At 40.3% G+C, this 16,035-nt stretch overlaps 2 protein-coding genes across 2 annotated transcripts; one reads left to right on the forward strand and one right to left on the reverse strand.

Annotated features, from left to right (window-relative positions):
- The first annotated feature begins 66 nt into the window (after nt 1-66).
- Nucleotides 67-6,554, forward strand: LOC101485866 (long-chain fatty acid transport protein 2). The gene is made up of 10 exons (XM_014412402.3): nt 67-532; nt 836-1,045; nt 2,641-2,799; nt 3,013-3,137; nt 3,293-3,487; nt 4,573-4,663; nt 4,739-4,937; nt 5,768-5,865; nt 6,100-6,230; nt 6,320-6,554. Exons 1-10 carry the CDS (start codon nt 67-69, stop codon nt 6,491-6,493), a joined length of 1,848 nt encoding a protein of 615 aa, XP_014267888.2. The 3' UTR covers nt 6,494-6,554.
- Nucleotides 6,555-6,791: 237 nt separating this feature from the next.
- On the reverse strand, nt 6,792-10,741 carry hdc (histidine decarboxylase). Its single transcript, XM_004543540.3, has 12 exons — nt 10,447-10,741; nt 10,165-10,337; nt 9,941-10,054; nt 9,741-9,863; nt 9,508-9,645; nt 9,292-9,435; nt 8,712-8,778; nt 8,443-8,605; nt 8,223-8,313; nt 8,048-8,146; nt 7,842-7,947; nt 6,792-7,570 (listed from the first exon to the last, which is right to left on the reverse strand). Exons 1-12 carry the CDS (start codon nt 10,472-10,474, stop codon nt 6,792-6,794), a joined length of 2,025 nt encoding a protein of 674 aa, XP_004543597.3. The 5' UTR covers nt 10,475-10,741.
- Between the last annotated feature and the right edge of the window lie 5,294 nt (nt 10,742-16,035).

Consider the following 16,035-nt stretch of genomic DNA (forward strand, 5'->3'; position numbering starts at 1 on the left):
GAGGCTCCTGAAAGTCGATCGTTTGGATCCAGCAGCAGGTCTGACATATTCCTCTTGATTAAAGAAATGCTTGCATATATTTTGTGCACCGCGTTGGCGGTTTTACCCATACTAATTTACTTTCGGAATCCTTATTTTTTGAAAGATTTATATTGCACATTTATTTCCATTTATGTCGGTATACGCTTGAGCAGAATTGAGAAAAGGTTTTACAGTATTTTAGATCGTTTTCTGGACAAAGTGGCGGAGCATCCGCATAAGAAGTTCATAGTTTACGAGGAAAGCTCCTACACGTACAGCCAAGCCGACAGAGAAAGCAACAAAGTGGCCAGGGCTCTGTTAACGCATGCCCACCTCAAGCAGGGGGACACGGTAGCCCTCTTCTTGGGCAACGAGCCGTGGTTTGTATGGATGTGGCTCGCACTGTCCAAGCTGGGATGCACAGCGTCCTTCCTCAACGTCAACATAAGATCCAAATCCCTGCTGCACTGTTTCTCCTGCTGTGAAGCCAAAGTCCTGATCGCTGGCGCTGGTAAGCTGCGTAAATACTGCAGTAAGCTGTTGGGGTTTGTTTTAATGAAATTAACTTTAAACGTGCGCATATCTTTCGTTTTTTAATATCACGTGATCATATTGTCTAATTCATTTAAAAAGATCTTTTTGTATCTCTGACTATTTTTTTTTTAATCTGGGAGGTTTGGACTGCACTAAAGTTGCATGGGTATATCTTATTAATTTCACCATCAAATAGATCGACTGTTTATTAAACACACATTTATGTAACCCTGTAATGACTGATCAGCACCTCTTTTCTTTTAACCTCCCTCGCTCTCAGACCTTCAAGGAGCAATAGAGGAGGTGCTGCCCACTTTGAAGCAGCAGGGTATCCTTGTGTTTATCCTCCGTGAGCACTGTCATGTGGACGGCATCGAAAGCCTCTCTGACAAAATTCAGATGGAGTCAGACGAGCCCCTGTCCCGTCAGCTCAGGGCCAGCATTAACATCAAGAGTCCTGCGGTGTACATCTACACATCAGGAACCACAGGTAACCTCGAGGGCTTATCTGGCCTCGTGCAGAGGTTGAGTAATTGAAGGAGCAGTGGGGAGAAAAGTGATGACGATTCTAATGACTGACAGGATCCCATGAAAACAGCACAATAGTCATTTAGCTTTTTTCATGAAAATTATTAACCTATCACCATAAAAAACCCCTCATTATTTCATCATTTGGTTTGGTCCAGGTGCACGCGCTCCTAATTGACGTCAGAGCGGGATGTAGGATGGATCCGTTAAGAGGGATGTCTGGGATTTTAAAAAGAAAAGAGAGACGGCTGGAAATTAAACTCAAAGCGACGCTCACATGAAAGAAACTGTCTGACTTTCCTTGTTTTAGTTAGCTTACTTCATTTATAAGAGTAAATAATATGTTTGCATTATTTTAGCCAACGTGTAAGGATACAACCAAACTCCTTGTACATAGGTATACGGTGTAGATAAGAAGTGAAATTCGTGTATATCCAAAAAGGTAAAATATATTTTATTTGTATCGGGTGTAAGGCAGCGGTCCCCAACCCCCGGCCTCGGACCGTTACCGGTCCGTGAGTCATTTGGTACCGGTGTTGTGTCAAAAAGTGATTGTCTGCCAAAAACTGATTTCCGGTATTTGCCAAAAACTGATTGCTCGTATTTAAACTGCTATAAGTAACTTGTTGGGCTATAATATGTGAAACATATGTCAAATGCATCCCTTATGGATGACATAAAGTCATCTTGAGCCACAAACAACATTCGTGTAACAAGGTAGAAGCCGCAATCAGTTTTTGGCAGTGACTTTTATATAACCTTTATTTATGCAGTTAAAAAATCTCATTAACATTAAAAATGTCTTTTGTAAGAGTAAGTTGGCCAAGAGCACAGCAGAAATGGTAGCAAATATTACAATAGTTCTGTAAAAATATTTAAGTGGGGATAAAGGGCCAGATTGGTTATAAAGTTGTAAAGATACGTTAAAAACGGATAATTTTTTAATTCTCTATATAACCCCTTTGTAAACCCTGTTCACCGAAGTCTATTTACGAACATACGTAAAGATATTACACATAAAAATACACAGAAACATTGGAAATCACTTTTTGGCACAACACCGGCCGCGAGAGTTGAGGCTCAGGTGTGAAATGTATGGTTTTCAGGGTTTTTATCGGTTTTCAGCGTTACTTTGTTATCGTTTTTATCGTTAACTCGGTTTTCCTGGGTCTTTTCACGTGTTTTATGAATAAATCTTTTTTTTTTTCGGTACCGGTACTAGTTTTATTTTGTTGTATTTATCCGCGACAACTTAAAGGCCGGTCCGTGAAAATATTGTCGGGCATAAACCGGTCCGTACGTGGCGCAAAAAGGGTTGGGGACCGCTGGTGTAAGGTACCAGTTAGTGTACAAAAACAAAAACCCAAACTAAATAAAAATAAATTAATGAAATAATCCTATAATGAAAAATATTACAAATAAAAAATCTATTTATCTAAGCAGAATATTGACCCATGTCTGCACAGTGTTATATTTTAGGAGTTTTCACAGTTCACAGTATTAAATTGGTGGGACACCTGAGAATGAGGACTAACTGTGCTACATCTGTTTTTACAGGGCTTCCAAAAGCAGCTGTGCTTAAACACAAGAGGGTTTGGAGGGGAAGTTTTCTCCTGACCTTTGCTGGTGTGCGCTCAGATGATGTCATCTACATAAATCTCCCTCTGTATCACAGTGCTGCTTTTCTTATGGGACTTTGTGGAACTATAGAAAGAGGTAATACATGAAACATTACCTAAAAATAAAACCACAAATCAAGATTTCCACTGAATTTATTGCAGGTTAAACCAACATATACATGACCTCAAACTACACCCGCTTCCATTGTTTGTACTTTGAAGTCCTAAAGTTCGCCTTGCAGAGTTTACAACACTGAACTCTTAGCATGAAGCGGCATATTTGCTGAACTCTGTATCTTTCCATTTTTAGGCACCACTGTTGTTTTGAGAAGCAAGTTCTCTGCCTCCAACTTTTGGAATGACTGTAGAAAGTACAATGTGACTGTCATCCAGTACATAGGCGAGGTTATGCGCTACCTCTGCAACACACCAAAGGTAAACACAAATTTAAGGTCATAGTGATGACAATATTGGGATATGCATTAGAAGCTCAAACTGTTTTAATGATTTCTACCAACCTGCTTCAGTCAGGAGCATTGTTTCTTATGGTCATTGTTTATGTTCTCACCTCTCCTTTGGCCTTCTTTTAGAGAGACAATGACAAGGATCATAAGGTCCGACTGGCCGTAGGGAACGGAATAAGGGAAGACACCTGGGTTGAGTTCCTGGAGCGATTTGGGAACATTTGTATCCGTGAATGCTACGGAGCAACTGAAGGGAATGTTGGCTTTATCAACTATGGTGGGAAAGTTGGAGCTGTTGGCAGAGAACATTTTCTCTACAAAGTAAGATGTAGTAATAATAATAATAATAATACATTATATTTATAGGCACCTTTAAGACCCTCAAGGTCACAAAAAAGTAGCAACAATGCAACAATACAACAAATATTGCAAAATAAACTTTAAACATAAGGTAAATGAGGGGAAAAAAGCCAGCATGAAAGTATGAAAAGTAAGCAAGGTAAAAATAGACCGAGACGGAATCAAGGGTATGCAATTCTGAATAGATGGGTTTTGAGACGTGATTTCTAATTAATGAGAGAGTTTGTAGTCCAGAGATCTGGTGGAAGTGCATTCCAAAGTCTCGGGGCAGAATAACTAAAGACTCTGAGTCCCATGGTAGTCAGGCGAGCAGGTGGAAGAGACCAAAGGGAAGCTGAAGAAGAGCGGAGTGTACGAGGGGATGAGTATGTATGGAAAGATCGGATAAATATGGAGGCGCAAGGTTGTGAAGATGGATAGATGTGAAAAAGAAAAGCACACCCTTTTTCAATTCTAAAGTTACATAATTATAAAACGATAACATTAGTCCACCTTTCTTTATAATGTCACTTCAAGTTGCTTCAGTTGTCAGACAGATGGTCTCACATTTGACTCTAGAATACTTTGGTATACGGAGGAGTTCATGGTCAACTTAATGACTGCAAGATGATCAGGTCCTTTGGCTGCAAAACTAGTCCAGACCATCTCCTCTTCACCATCCTGCTTCACAGTTTTTATGCTGTGCTTGCTTTTCACAAAATATGCCACTGTGTACAGTTCATTTTCCCAAAGGTCTTGTGGTTTGTTCAGATGAATTTTGCAAACCTAAGCCATGCTTAGAAGAACCATGGCTTAAGTCATAGCTTTTTTAGAGAAACCTTTTTTTCACTCAAGTAACTTCAGTCTCAGCTGAATGCAACAACCTTATAAAGAGTACATTTGCATAATGGCTGAAACTAGTGCCACTGGTGGACAATTGGCTGTGAGTCTCTGTGAGGCCAGTGAGCCTTTTTTCAGAGGTTAACTTGACCTCTGTATATGGAGATGTGGCATGATTTATATGACTAACTGCTTATTCTCTTCAATGTATCTGTAAACTGTTTCAGATGGCATGCAAATATGCCCTCATAAGGTTTGACACAGAAAAAGAGGAGCCAGTCAGAGACTCCAGAGGATTTTGTGTTGAAGTCCCAAGAGGTGAGCCTGTCTCTTAAGGTGCCGCCTTGCCTTTTAAGCTACTACTTAAACGTATACTGTTACTTTTACTCGCAGGAGAAACTGGTCTGCTTGTGGCAAAGATTGGAAAAAGAACACCCTTCAGTGGCTATGCCAAGGACAAGCAGCAGACAGACAAGAAGAAGCTAAGAGATGTGTTCGAGAAGGGCGACATGTACTTTAACAGTGGCGACCTTCTAAAGATTGACGACGAGGGATTTCTCTTCTTTCAAGACCGCATTGGAGACACTTTCAGGTCTGTGAAACATAATAAATGAATTTGACAATCTGGGTGAAAGGTCAGGACAAGGAGTACCAGAGAGTGTTTTTTGTCTTAAAAGCACAACTTAGTGTGACCCCCAAAAAGTTGATTCTGTTAATCTGGATGTAGCGTTTTCAGTGGGAGAAACGTTATGTCACTCATCCAAGTGACTGCACTCAAACCAGCGTTCCTCCCCGTCCAGGATGTGTACATCGTCATCATTGAAAGAGTGTCCACTGCCCTGCAAATGTATAAATCCTGGCAATCCTCCTGGCACTTTACAGCATACACTATATTACTCTGTTTGTGTTGGGGAAACCGATCCGTGGGGTGGACCAATTTTTGGTGCAGCGTGTTTTGGGGTTTAAAAGCCACAGAGACTCAGTGTTTAGAAAAAATGCATCTCAACTGATCCAATACTACTAACACATACGGGATCAATACAGGTTTGCGCTTAGGCAGCAGTTGTCCTTCTGTCTGGAACAGCTGGATGAATGTTTAACAGATTGCTTACAATCTGGGGTTATAGTTGTAAAATAAGGCCAGAAAGTTTACTTCTTCACTTGAAATAGAATTTAAGCTATGGAAAAAACAGTAAAACCCTCAAGTTTAGGATATATCATATATAATTTCAGAATTACGGACACTGTGGTGAGTCTAATCTAATTGCTTTCAGTATTTTATTCTTTATAGTTAAACCTAAACATCTTTGATGAACTATTATCTCAGTGTTTTAGGGAAGTTTGTTACTTTTGTGTGTCCCTGCTGAAAAAAGATACACTGCAGCTGAGTTCTGCAAATACTCTGTATTATATCTGTTACAGGTGGAAAGGAGAAAATGTGGCAACCACGGAGGTGGCTGACCACCTGCTCGCAGTTGACTTTGTTGAAGAGGCTAATGTCTATGGTGTGAAGGTGCCAGGTAATAATGACACTAAAAGCAAGATTATTGTGATGTATGTCTCATAAATATTACAAACATCTTTTTTCCCCCAGAATTCTAAGAAAAAAAACTCAGAATTCAGAAGTTTTTTCTTGGAATTCTGAGATTAATCGCATATTTCTGACATACTGAGGAAAAACTCTGAATGTTTGGATTAATGTCTGGATTCTGAGGGTATTTTTTCTTCTTTTTACTTTGACCTTCACTGAATAGGACATGAGGGAAGAATTGGAATGGCAGCGCTGAAACTGAAAGAAAATATGGACTTTGATGGCAAAGCTTTATATCAGCATGTCAAAAACTACTTGCCCAGCTACGCAAGACCACGCTTCGTTCGCATACAGGTAAATAAAGTTCAATGAATGATCACATTAAGATATATCTGCATACATCTTAGCAATAATCCCGTAACCATTTCATTTTTCTCTGGCAGGATGCATTGGTAGTGACGAGCACCTTTAAGCAGATGAAGGTGAAGCTGGCAGAGGAAGGTTTTAACCCTGCTCTCATCAAGGATCCTCTGTTTTACCTGGAAGACAATAAGGGCTACATACCCATGACTCAGGAGTTATTCAACTGCATTGCAGAAGGAAGACTCAGGCTTTAAACGAGTTCAGCGCTGATTTTTTTATTGTCAGTCTCAAAAACATTAGTGTTTACATTAATCTTTACATTGTGGATATACAAACATATAATGGCATGCATTTCATTTTTTTTATATTTCAACTGTTTAGTCTGAAATACTTTCTTGTTTTTAATGATTTTTATATGAGTAAATCCCATATCGCCGACACTGTTATTTGGTGACTGTGTTGGTTGACTGTGTGCTGAAGTAAACTGCTTATCAATCAATAGGTGAATTATTGTGTGGATGTGAGGTACACTTTGTGCTGGTTTTGGACTCGTCAGAGGAGTTTAGGAGCAGTGGAAGTTTCCAGTGGCGTAGGAGGGGGGGCTGTGTTTGTTACGGCAGAGGAAGACATACAGTTCACTCTTCTGCAGGTGGAGGGTAAGTGCTTTTGAGCTGCTGGAGAAACCTTCAGAGGGCAGCAGAGCTGGTGCCGACCACACTGCACCCACTGGTTACAGAAGCTGGGAACGCTGTAGAACTTTGTCAGCTTTTTCAGGACCTGTTTTCCCAGATCATTTGAAGGCATCTCCTCAATATTTATTGTTGCACCAGATCCTGTTGTTGAAGGCACAGGAAGGCCACCAGCAGCATCTTCGACTATAGGCCTCGTTTCAAAATCATAGCCACACAGGGACCTGATATAAGTGTAAGGCAGGGGCTCGCTGCTGCAGCTAAGAGATCGCATTGGTCTTCTAGACCGATTCCAAGCTTTGTCAATCCACAACTCCACTTGAGCTTTTTCCAGCCTGGCAACAGCATCCTCTTTCTCATCAGACCCGGTGTCTAAGACCGGGTCTTGGTATTCTTCATCACCTATTACATCATCTTCCCCTGATTGTGACTGGTCTGCATAATTCAAAGCCTGTGTCTCAGCCAGGAGAGTGGAAGCTGTTTTACAGATAATGCCCCAGTCCCTGAGGATGTCATCGGCAGTAGTGTACTGTGAGGTCACCGTAAACCGGATGATGCGTTTGGTATAAATATCCGCAGGAATGAGGTACATGGTGCCTGACCGGGTCAGTCTCCTCAGCAGCTCCTGGGTCAAAGTGTTCCCTCCCAACAAAAAGAAGATACAATAAAATGTTTATAAGTCTTTGTGTAAAGCCACAAAACCCTTACTAAGACATCTGTGTTTACCCTTTTCCTACTATTTTTGCCATTTCATCTGGGAACTAGCTGACCACATTCAGGTATATAACAAACCACCATTGAACAAGGCGTAATCGGGACTTCTTAGCACATGTCAGTAATGATTTTCTGGTGAAAACTATAAGGTCAACATATTTATAGTTTACTGCACAATTCAGGTACAAGGACAAGTTGCATACTTTCAGGCAGAAGACCACCAGGCCGAGGTGCCTCTTAGCAGGAACCTCAAAATCTGTGTTGCTCCTAATATGAGACTCCAAGAGTTTTGCCATCTCAATCCCCTAAAAAACCCCCAAAGCAAACAAACAAAACTTCACATTAAATACACTTTCTATAATGGAAGTCTAATATTGATATCTATTTTAGAAGAATGCCACTTACATGTCTGATATGAGCCTGGAGGTTTTTCAATCCAAAGGAGCGCAGAACAAACCAGAGCTTCAGAGCACGGAAGCGTCGACTGAGAGGTATTTGCCAGTGCTGAACCAAAGAAAAAAAGTAGTGTTCAGATGAGACTGTAACATTTTGAACTGGTGAATAAGTAATGATGACGAACCATAAAGTCGGTGGCTGCCAGTGAGTTTTCATGTCTGAGGTAAACAGGATCAACACTGAAGGTCTGCTGGAGCTTGTATTTATCCTTTACCCTGAGATCAACAGTTAATTAAATCACCAGCTTAAAAGCATTCTTCTGTTTAAATTTGCACTTTGTCAGATGTAATTTTGCAGATATTATAGAGACAGAGTTGAGGTATGGCTTAAATGTCTCTACTCACCAGAATGCTGTGCAGTCAAAATGGACCATCATCCACTTAGAAGGGTTGAAAACAAAAGAGTGTGCAAATTCAATGCCCTTCATTGACCAGCGGAGCTCCGGACAAAAGTAGGCAGAGCCAGCATACGCGGCATCAACATGGAGCCAGAGTCCCTCTTCCTCACCTGCAAAAAGATTTCAATTTCACTTCTAACTTCATCTTATGTATGCAAAGAAAAAAAATAAGTCTGACTCTGCAGTATGATTTGGAAGTAAAATTAAAAGACACACAGACTGGTCCCAGTTCCGATAGCTTATCGAAGGCACACGCTCCAGTAGTTCCCAGAGTTGAACACAGCTGAAAATGACAGAATGGGTCAGATGAGATCCAACATGCAACACGGGTTTGTTGTGTACTTTTGAAGCTAAAAATCACAGTTTCCTCATGATATGAGATGATATACAAGTGTCCTGATTAATGATGTACAACGTTTTGCTACTTATTTTCATATTTTTTTCCAAGTTTAAAAAGAAATTATTCGGACAACTTTTCAGTTTTAAAAGAAATGAAGCTGAACTTCAACTTCCAGACATTTGATTTTCTTTAAATGCACCATCAAAAAAATAGATTGTAAAACAGTTTCTGCATGCATCTGTGTTTGCCATGCAGCAGAAAAATCAAACAAAGGCACTGATTGGCTGATGCTACAGTCTGCCGATTCTGATTTTTATATACTGCAGCGTTAGTATATGCTTTTAAAAATGTGATGGGTATTGTGGCACATATTAGGTAAGCTACTAGATTCAAAACAATATGGGGATTCTTAAATTCTCTGCAGAAATGTCCCATTGAGGTTTCAAACACACATACCAGGAAGGGGACAAGTCCTCTTGCCCTGTCTTCTTGTATGGCTTGTTTCAAAGTGTCTCCTCTCAGAGACAACTCGTCATCGGTCGGCAGAAACCTGATCTTCATCAGTGAGATCAGTCCTGCCTTTTCAACTGATGAATGAGCCTATAAAAGCAACATCTGATCAGTTTTACGGTTCAGTTTATCAGGCTGATAGGAAGCTCCTGTGCAGCTTACCTGATCCGAAGCGTAGGCCACTAGTCTTGAGTTTATGACGGAGTCGTCCACGTCCTGGTCAAGCTCGGCCCGCAGCTGCAGGATTTTATCTTTCCTGGCTGCCAGCAGAGCAACCAGTGTGCTCTCACTGACTGTACTCTGACGAGAGAGCCAAGTAGGTCAGAAACACAATGAGGCCCCGAAAGACTGTAAACTTCGTGGCTCTAGAGCAAACAGATTAGGATGTTGCACACCTGCAGGATGCCTCCACCTCTGCTGTCAGGATGGTAGTGAAGAAAGAAAGAGGGGAGCTCTAGTGCTTTACACAGCCAGTCCATCACATTCATTTCCAGCTCTGTGCATGCTGGGCTTGAGGCCTGAAAAAACAAGCAAATAAGACATCACTGAAGCAGATGGTAGCATGTGATTGATTGTCTTTTTGGTCATTGCGTACCCAAGTGAACCCAACACAGTTGATTGCATCTGCCAGCATATCCCCGAGCATAGAGGGCCATGAAGTCAGACTGGGATAGTAGGCGTGCATGTGAGGGCTCTGCCAGTGAACCACCTGGGCAGAGAGATAGGAAAACACTCGCTTGCCATAAATGTATTTCATGATCATTTCAGTGAACTGAACAAGCAAGGTGAATTTAAATTGGGTTTTGCTGCGACACTTACCCCTGGCATGATGACCTTCTCAATGTCATTGAAGATATTCTCCCAGTCCTCCGGCTCCGTAGGTGCAGCCTCAGGAAGAAGCTGCCTCATGTAGCCAGGTTTCACATCAGGAATGACCCTCCTCTCCCTGATGGAGCCCAGGTACTTTGTGATGTAGTCCACCATCTCCTTACCTGATCAATAAGAGATCACTGCAAGTTATTCATATTCATTTTCTTTATTATGTGCTTGTTGGCATTTGAAGTTAAATATCAACATCATCCAAACTGAGTCCATGATTACCTCTGCGATTGTATTCCTCAGCTTGCATTTTCGGAGATGAGACCTCTTCGAGTTACTTTGTCGTGTGTAACAGGTGACTGCAGTGAGGCTTTGTGTATTTGGGAGCAGAGATTACACCACTATATAGATCCTGTTGTGAAGAACACGCCCCAAATTGGTGACGCATTTGAACCACAAGGCAAATGTCTTTCATGTATTTTTTCCATCACTGGCTTCACATTTGCACTAAATATTTACTTTCCTCTTGCAGCCGGAGATTTGATTTTTTTTCATATCCACGTGAAATGATACAGGATTAGAACAATATAATCAATAGTGTAATAGGTTATATAAAAGTTATGAAGAATTCTTTTTCACCATTACACCTGAATCCCTCTGTAATGCAGAAAAATAATTTATGTGTCAAATCAGATTATACAGAGACCCTTATATTTTCAAACTGGTGTTCAGGCCCCCTCACAAGGTTTCTGGTTTTTTTTTTTTTGTGTGCGTGTGTGTAAATTATATATTTGGTGACATCTCTCTGACCCTTAATCTTTAGGGAAACACAATTCGATACAATTAACCTCCAGTCTCATTTCCTCCCCTCTTCTTACTCCAACAGGTTATGAATGATGATGGATCATGATGAGCGATATTTTCAATGTATGATGACTCTTCACAAAGTAATAAAAGTAAAAAAAAATAAACAAACAATAAATGTAAACACAGTAAAAGGTACTGGGATGATGAGGGAAAACCATTTATGTCATTAGCTTATTGCAGCCTTTTAAACCCTGACAAAAGCCTGAGCAGCACCTGGACTGTTCGCACACTGCACTGTTTACTATGCATTGTGCTCAGCATGTGATAGCTCTCATGTGGTGCTCTGGGGAAACCAGTCGCTGGATGACAATCGAGCCACAATTCAAACCTACAAAGCACGCATTATTGGTAAGTCACCGAGAGAGAGCAAGCACACTGAAATTAATAACATGTTTATCTAAGACATATGTAAACATATCTAATCAATCAATGAATTCATGAATCAAAAATGAATAACTGGCAAGCAACAACGGAAGATTTATTTTTTTACTCTTTCATTTATTTTAATTCATTTGTAGTTATTTTTTGTAACACACTGTGCACGCTTGTACTTGATTAAACTTTACCATTAACCATTTACTGCTCTCTAATAATAGTATAATTCTTTCATTTAAAATGTCATTAGTTTTGTCACATAAGATGAAAAGAACCACACAAAGTTAAAGAAATCCATAAATGCACTTGCATCAGTGTTTATTCTATCATTTCCTTCATTAAAGCTGCGAACAAGCAACTTCGCATGGAAGCTTCTAATCAAATGTGCCTGGTTTGAGAGCAAGAAAAGGCTTCATCACTGAACTTCTCCACATTCCCAGCGTGGTTCCAGAGATACACACAGGCTGTTCTTTGCTGCAGGTACTGTGACACACTTTTAGTGGCAAAGGTGAGGTGGATCTTCCTAATTCTTACATACAACTGTCTGCTTGTGAATGCAAGTATCTAATGAGCCAGTCACACAGCAACAACTCCATTTGACATTAGCATGACAGCATCTAATGGGAAAGAAAAGTGATTTAAATGACTGTGTGAGGGTTGACAGAGAAATGGTCTGAAAGAGGAAAATATCCAGTGAGGAGCACTTCTCTGGGAAAAGTTTCTTCACATCAAAAACTTGAAGCAGATGTGCTACAGCAGCAGAAGACCACACTGATACCCACTCCTGTCAGCTAAGCACAGGACATTGAGGCTACAGTTTGTACTGGATCACCAAAACTAGACAGCAGAAAATGTGAAAAGTGTTGCCGGGTCTGATGAGTAGATTTCTCCTGCCACATTCAGATGGTGGAGTCAGAACTGGGTGTAAACAACATGAAATCATGGCTCCTTGTGCACAACACGGAGCCTTTGGGGTCACATTTAAGTAGGTACTAGTAGGTACGCAGTGTTGGGAAGGTTACTTTTGAAATGTATTCCACTACAGATTACAGAATACATGGCCCAAAATGTATTTTGTAACGTATTCCGTTACGTTACTCAATGAGAGTAACGTATTCTGAATACTTTGGATTACTTAATATATTATCATGCTTTTTTACAACTAATGAATGTCCTGTTCCTGTGTGATTCATTACTATTACTGAAGGCTACTCAATAGCAACTAGATTTTTAAATCTTAATATAAAATGAGTAACAGTAGGGTGGACATTAGGTGAGGCTGCACTTTTTGCAGCGATCTCATATAGAAAACTATTCCGCGCGTATATAAAATAGGTCCGCAGCTCCAAACCGTAGTAAAGGGACCTCTGGCTAACACGTCGGTTTCCCTGTCGGGCTCGTAGCCGAAAACTAGCTTTACTTTGTTGTCTTGGTCAACTTTGCTGGCGAGAGACAGAGAGAGGCGTTGAAAGGCTGCTCCAGCGGAACTTATTGTTTCGGAGGAAAACAGGAACACAGTGTATACTCGAGTCTTAACAGCTTACTTACATCTGGGCTCGTCAGACACTCTTTTTTGGCTGCAGTGGTTATTATTATATTTACATGCTTCCAGCTCCCGTTTCTGCTCAGTGACAAGTCGTACTTTTCCACTCACCTTTTTTCTCCCTCCCTCGCTCATAGATACATAACGGGTATGGCAGTCCATTCTCCCTGCAGCACGGACTACACTGCCCATGAGGCTACATTCTTTAGGGCTATGCCTGTAACACTCTGCTATTGCCTTCATATTAAATCATTTTAAAAAATATTTCTTCACGTCATTATGAGACTCGAGATTGAGACACGGGCATTTGAGCCTCTTAATGCTGTTTTGTTTGGGTTTCCACCTGTGTGGAATTACAAAAAATAGAGAGGGCATAGCCTTACATATGAAACAGGAAAAGACCGCCGCGTAATCCCTTTATTTCAACAAAGTAACTGTATTCTAAATACCACCCTTTTAAACGGTAACTAACGGAATACAGTTACTCATATTTTGTATTTTAAATACGTAACGGCGGTACATGTATTCCGTTACTCCCCAACACTGTAGGTACGTACCTTTTCCAGTCTGCAGGGTTAATTTTGAGAATGGGTCTAGTTTAACCAAAATCATAATCTTTTCATGAGCTCAACCAATCTGAGAGTGACACAGGACATGAAACATGGTCTCTGGACTGGCTGCCTTGTGATCTACGTCACTGCAACACTATCTGCCCAATCTTTAAGTAACTGTTTATTAAAACATAGATTTTTAAAAACGATCCATATGGTGTTACTAGATGAATTACAGTGTTTCTTAACCTCAGTTGCGAAGAAATGTTCATGGACAGTTTATAAGCCATTTATTAACAATTTTGTAAGTATCGTTTATTACTGTTAAAATGGTTAAAGAGTTTATGTAGATATATTTACATCTGACATCTGGTCTCCAAACTGTCACATAGGTTAACGATTCTTCTAAACTAGCCAAACTGGTTATTTAAATTTGATCAAGAACAAAGAGTTTTGATTTTATGTAGGAAAACTGGTAGCATGCAATGACTAATGGCAGGAGTGGGTGTGTTACTATACACAGAAATAAGTGTTATGTGATATGGAGCATAGTACACTGTGACTATTGTGCTCCTTGTGTGCTTTTAAATTTGAGAGGCTGAGCCTGATGAAAGCGGGTTTAAGCATTATTGTGCAATGAAGCCTGATCGCTGCCTTGTGACATCAAAGTGAGAGTGCTTCTTATTTGGTCTGATTCTGCTGCTTTTATTCAAATAAGCTGAAAATAGCTGTGCAACATAAGCCCGTCACAAAGAAAACTTTGAGCTTGATAATGCAAACCAAAAAAAGCAAAACAACAGCATGAAGAGCAGAGAGGAAAAACTAACGACTAATGATGAGACTGGCTGTGACTGAAGGTTAAAAAAAAAATTGGAAAAGCAACTAAGTGTCAGTTTAAACATGTTCCCCTTGCATAGGAGGAATGTTGGAGGTAGAAAATAATGAACCAAATAAAAAATGTAATGCAGAAAGTCACTTATCTAATAACAGCTTTGCTTTTTTATTGTTTTGTTTCACTTTTTTAAAATCACTTTAATGTAAAACTCACAACTTAACAGGTGATTTATTAAATCATGGTATGAATGTGACAAAAGCAGCACTTATCCGTTCCATTTGAACCATTGTGTGTACAACAGATCAGACTGGTTTAACTGCAGACCAGTCTGGCATGGCTGTAAGCTACTGTTAATAGGGCAGTCCTAAGAAAATACAAGTACGCTCTGCTTTCAAAAAGAAAGATTCATTTTCAGTTTCAAAACTGACCATTACTACAGTACAGTACAATACATGATATACAATGTCCTTGATGTAAAAGGGAATTACATACTGTATATAGATGTGAATATATTCCTTTGTATGGGAAGCCCATCACAGTAGAAGAAAGAAAAGAAGCTGAAGGTCAGAGCCAACTTAGAAACAAGCTTTCTTTGTGTTGACTTCAACAGCTCATCATTTTCCTCTCAGCTGTCCATTTGAAGAGCAGGTAGAGTCTCTATGCAGCCTTGTGAAAACTCATTAGACCCCATGATTCAGCAGCTTGCAGAGCCCCCTTTAGCAGGAATATCTATTTTCTGTATGACTTTATTGGTCTCTCAGGAATTTTGACCCATTTTTCTTTACAGCATTGCTTCAGGTCATTTATGTTTGCGGACAAATATTTATTTTCGGGCTCTTAAAGTTCCTCCAGAGTATTTCAATCAAGTTGAGGTCTGGACTTTGACTGAGCCCCTGTAACACCAACAATTCTTCTAATCTGTGAACCAGTTTCAGCCAAGCTTGAGCTGTTTAGAAAGATTGTTAACTCATCATAATCTCATTATTAACTCCACAACACTTTGTATATGGAGTTCATGATTGATTAGTGAATGCAACATGCCCATGTCCTGTGGCTGAAAGTAAGTCCAAATAATCACCTTTCTACCGCTACACTGACAGTTGGTATGAGGTGCTTGTGGTGTTGTACATTATGGGCAAACATCTCAACTTTGTTTTTGTCTGTCCAAAGGTTTGTCCTGATGCAACTTTGTGAACCTAATCCTTACTGCTGTGTCCTTTTTTAGAGAGAAGCAGCTTTCAACATTTAACAAGCCAATGGAACCTGACATGTAGCCCTTGGTTTGTCTGTGCATTGCATGATCTGACCTTGAGTGAATTTACTGGGATGGTACTCCTCAGAATATGTCGGTGTAGCTTCTCAGTCATCCAGGTAATGGATCTTAAAAAGAAAAGAGACTGGACTTTATTAAGTCTCTTCGAGCCCTTTCGCCTTTCAACTGAGAAGCTTTTTCAGTTCTAAAACCAAATGGTGGGGAGTCCCAGGTATTTAAACCTTAGTGGGAGTTGTCCCTTAAGAGGGCTGTTGACCCACTAGTGATCACGTGCCTCATCGAACAAACCAAAGTGTGAAAAGGGGTGTGGATCATTATCAGCAGAGGTTTTGGGTGAAACCATCATGTGACTCATTGAGATTAACTGACACAAGGCTTGAGTGGGTGTTAAGGTGCCTGGGAAGGGTTCTCAAATCTGCACAGTAGG

Source organism: Maylandia zebra, linkage group LG1 (genome assembly GCF_041146795.1).
Source record: "Maylandia zebra isolate NMK-2024a linkage group LG1, Mzebra_GT3a, whole genome shotgun sequence".
In the NCBI taxonomy this organism is placed as follows: Eukaryota; Metazoa; Chordata; class Actinopteri; order Cichliformes; family Cichlidae; genus Maylandia; species Maylandia zebra.